The 4,661-nt window shown below is 36.3% G+C and overlaps 1 protein-coding gene across 1 annotated transcript in view; it reads left to right on the top strand.

The window, feature by feature from the left end:
* Positions 1-1,577, top strand: part of LOC128867918 (leptin receptor gene-related protein) — an 86,397-nt gene extending 84,820 nt beyond the window's left edge. Inside the window, exons 2-3 of the mRNA XM_054109542.1 lie at positions 632-887; positions 950-1,577. Of these exons, the coding sequence (XP_053965517.1) occupies positions 666-887; positions 950-1,066 (339 nt within the window). The 5' untranslated portion in view covers positions 632-665 and the 3' untranslated portion in view covers positions 1,067-1,577. The remainder of the gene's footprint in view (positions 1-631; positions 888-949) is intronic.
* Positions 1,578-4,661: the final 3,084 nt, after the last annotated feature.

The raw sequence follows: 4,661 nt of genomic DNA, 5'->3' as shown, positions 1-4,661 counted from the left end.
AAAGCAACCCGTCAACATATAATCAGCTGTTATATGTTAATACTGCTCGCAAAAACTGTTCCCAGCAATGCTACCACACTGTGGCGCAATAAAAGTATAAAGTATATGCGGCACAACAATTAAATTGAATATTCCTTCAATACACTTTAATTGTTATATATTCAATTTAAATTATTTATAATGAAAAATACACATGCAATTAATATTTCCTATTGCAATCAAGACTAATAACAGCTTAGGAAGAAAGTTTCCATTTTCGAAGCCTCCGGTAACTCTAGGCTTGATTTGACATTTGGTTGCGTTTGGTTGTTTTTCTGATGATTAATGCAGGTACAATAATTTTCGTAAACATACAAAAGGATCTCGAGTGAAAAAATTCCTTAAATTTAATAAAATGGCTGCTTTAAAAGGTAATCATAAATTGTAATTTTCATTGTGCTTAACTAATACTACATTTCCCATTTGCATACGATTTTTGCTCTTACTTCATTGGCCTTTATCGCGATGACGGAATAACTTTGTATTATCAAAACAGCGTAAGTGAACAAAAGAACCAAAAACTCTGGCCAAATGCACTTAATTGCGTTATAATAAACCTATATTTGTTTTTTGATTAACTTTATTTTCGCAGTTTATTGATTTGCGCATTTTTAACATGTCTGGGTATGACTTTCCTCATATTGGCGTGTGCTGTGCCGCAACCCAAGATTTTCTATCCGTTCTTCGTCTTATTATTCTACGTTCTGTCCGTTTTGCCAGTATTCGTCGCGAAACGCTTTAATCAAAGCAATGATACTAATCCAAAGACAGAGTTTGCCCTATTCCTTTGCGCTGGCATGGTGCTGAGTGCCTTCGCTTTTCCCATCGTTTTGGCGCATAGTCAAGTGGTAAGCCAAATGATCTAATTTCGCATTTCATATACGTTGTTATTTATTAATCGTATTTTTAGATCACTTGGACGGCAGCCACACTTACTTTAATAAGTAATGTTATTAATTACTTAACCATATTCGGCTATTCAATGAGAGACAGCGAATTCGATGCTCCGTACGGTGGAATGTTCTAAGTTGTTACTTTATGTGTTCTTATGCGATGAAATCTGAGCAAGTAGATCCTTTTAGCAAAATTACTACAACGACTTCTAATAGTCGGGCCTACATATATTACAAACTAATAAAACGAACAACAACCACATTAATATCAAACACCTTGCAAACCTGCGGAAATTCATCGAAAAGAAAAACTAAGTAAAATTAAACTACTTTGGATATGCAAAAGTCCAATAAGTTTAACTATATTAGCGAATGACATACTTGAAAGCAACGGTATAGTTACATAAATCTATACACAAAACAACCAATAATCATGTTTAGTTTTAAGATAAAAAAGCTTTTTTGTATTTGCAATCTACATATGCAAAACGAGAAAAGTCTGATAATTTGGCATGTTCACCGTTTTGCGAAATACAAGTCATAAAAAGTTAGATGGAATATGTAAAATGAAGCGATTCCTTCACTAAGGCAGACATACATACATAAAATAAAGAAAAAAATAAATTTATGTTATACAAACTTCAACCGCAATATTAAGAATCTCGTTTGTGTAACATTGTGCACTATTCACTAATATACACCACAGATATGTATTGAGATATTTTAATTTTACTCATTAAATAGTATAACATTTCACAAATAAAAATTGGCAATTAAAATAGTAAATACATGCGGGATTACTTAAAGAAAAAACTTATAGGAAGAGAGTATATTTAGTAGATATAATTTATCTACATCTTTTCCTAACTGTAGACTAGTTTGATCACTATCATTGTTAAGCTAGGTGAAGTATATAGTTTTTTTTTTACTCCGAGAAGTCGTAATAGAACAGAAATATTATATTTTAGCCAATAAGGTGCACAAAGGTTCATTCTGTTACAGACATACCTTTAAGCTAAGGCCCTTCAAAACACTGCACTCTACCCATGCCTTCCTCATTTCCACGACAGTCGGTTCTATTTTATGACCCGGATCTCTATCTAGAGTAAAGCAGCTATGGTTAAAGAATATGATACACTAGACAGGGCTAGTCAGTCAATAAACGACATTCACCGGGAGACCGTTACCACCTTCATGAACTCCCGTCCTGTGAATGCCGTAATCGGAGTCCAACCACCACCTATCGCAGATGAAGAGCTCCAGCTTCCCCGTGAGACTCGTGAAACATTGACACAATTACGTTCTGGATATTGTAGCAGGTTAAGGGGGTAGTATGGTATTTTTTTTTTTTCATTTTTTTTTTTTTTTTTTTTTTAATTATTCTATAACATCTTAAGATTATTGTGTGAAAGTTTGAAGTGCATTAGAGTAAAATTGACAAAGACACAAAGGATTAAGTATCTACCTCTCCAACCGGATTTCACGCTGTAAAAATCTTCACAAATCTTTAAACGCGTTTTTCTCACACTTGCCTTTTTTACGGTCGGTGTCCACTGTAGATTCATGTCTACTGCACCGATTCTTTTCAAATTTGGTTTTTTTGTTTCTTTACTTTATTCACGAGGTAATGACGTCGAGTTTTTTTTTTTTTAAATTTTGTCATATTTTAAAACAACAAAGTTTTCAAGTTTTTTTTATGAAAAATCGGTGTTTTGACTTCAAAGCGCTTTAAAAAATTAAAAAAAAAAAAAAAAAAAAAAAAAATTCGACGTTGTTACCTGCGAAACTTTATTAGCTGATGAAATCAATTTGGTTTTTTGATTTTAGTTGATCCAGTAATGAGTTCTGAGGGACACCGCAATAAAACTTTTTTATGAGACGTCCGCGAAGATTCGCTGCCACCAACTCATTTCTTCATAAAAATCAATGAAAATTTCACACAATGTTCTTTAAATATGACTTTATAATGAAGTAATTTTAAAATTTTGAATAAATCAACTGTGTCGACAAAAAAAATTTCGAAAAATATATGCTTGTTTTACACCGAATTAACCATACTACCCCCTTAAACTCCTACATATTCAGAATCGAACCCGACATACCAAACACATGTCCGGCATGTGAAGGTACCCCGCACGACACTAACCACCTCTTCACATGCCCCCTCAAACCGACTCATCTAACCCCCCTCTCCCTCTGGACCCAACCTGTCGAAACAGCATGTTTCCTGGGCCTACCCTTAGATGAGCTAGACGAAGACGACCGATGATATACTTACACAGACAGGGCTACCTATGCTGTTAAAACAACAACAACAACAAAGAATATGATGGTGCCGCTCGTTCCCCTTAATAACCAACCTGGGTGGGTTTCATCAGGCAAAAAATTAATTTCGACTTGATGCCTATATGAACAAACTGGTAATGAGTGTTTTACTTCAATCTTTCAAATTGAAGATTGCAAATAGTTTGCTTGAATGTTCTTCTTCTTCTTAATTGGCGCTATAACCGCTTACGCGATTTTGGCCGAGATTAACAAAGCGCGCCAGTCGTTTCTTTCTCGTGCTAACCGGCGCCAATTGGACACACCAAGTGAAGCCAAGTCCTTCTCCACCTGATCTTTCCAACGCAGAGGAGGCCTTCCTCTTCCTCTGCTACCACCAGCTGGTACCGCATCGAATACTTTCAGAGCCGGAGCGTTTGTATCCATTCGGACAACATGACCTAGCCAGCGAAGCCGCGGGATCTTTATTCGCTGCGCTACGTCTATGTCGTCGTAAAGCTCATACAGCTCATCGTTCCATCGCCTGCGATATTCGCCGCTGCCAACGTGCAAAAGTCCAAAAATCTTGCGCAGAATCTTTCTCTCAAACACTCCAAGCGTCGCTTCTTCGGATGTTGTTGCTTGAATGTTACCAATCGAAATAAAAGCTTGTTAGAAGTTAAGCCGCCTCATATACATAGGTACCCATTAGAAGGCATATTCAACATTCGAATTTACTGATGAGTTTCACAAACTTCGAAAAGGGCTCTGCGTTATAAAAAAAGATTATATCGGAAAATAGTTCGGTTCAATACCCTTCCTGAAAACTTCTCCACAGACGTGTCTGAAATGACATACGGAAGTGCATCAGGATTTGCGTATAAGGAGAACACTTGGGAATCATGGCGGGTTACCCTCTAATGACTTCTGTCGCAGCAACAGGAACGAAGTGTACAAGCAGAGAACACTTCCTCTGTGACTGTCCGGCTCTAGGGAGTTCGCGACATCGCTCTGTAAACTCTTACTTCTTGAATGTCTGGCAGATTTAAAATTCACAGCCATCCACAAGATTTCATCGTTTATTAGAGAGACAAAGGGTTTTCACCGCATTACGAATTAAAGGGAAACTTGAAACCAAACCAATGCGCAATGGGCTAGTAGCAGGTATTTTGGGCCAAAAAACATTTTTTTTTTTTAATGTTTAAAGAGCTCAAATTACTTCTCAAAGTGTGTACTTTAATTATGAAATGCTCATTTTTTGCGTATTTTTATTTTAACCCAAAAAATGGGGTTGTATTTGAAAACAACTACTACTGTACCGTCAACTCATGAGTACCAGGCCACTCACATAAAGAGAGAAGTTCCACTCATGGAATGAGAGAAAAAAGCTAAAATTTCCCATAAACCTTTATTTTGACGGTCTTAAAGTTGTCTCAAAACTCTCATAAAATCTCATGTCCGTTATAA

Source organism: Anastrepha ludens, chromosome 6 (assembly GCF_028408465.1).
Source record: "Anastrepha ludens isolate Willacy chromosome 6, idAnaLude1.1, whole genome shotgun sequence".
Taxonomy (NCBI): Eukaryota; Metazoa; Arthropoda; class Insecta; order Diptera; family Tephritidae; genus Anastrepha; species Anastrepha ludens.
The sequence above is the reverse complement of the archived record's forward strand: the minus strand, read 5'-3'. Positions and strand labels throughout refer to the sequence as shown.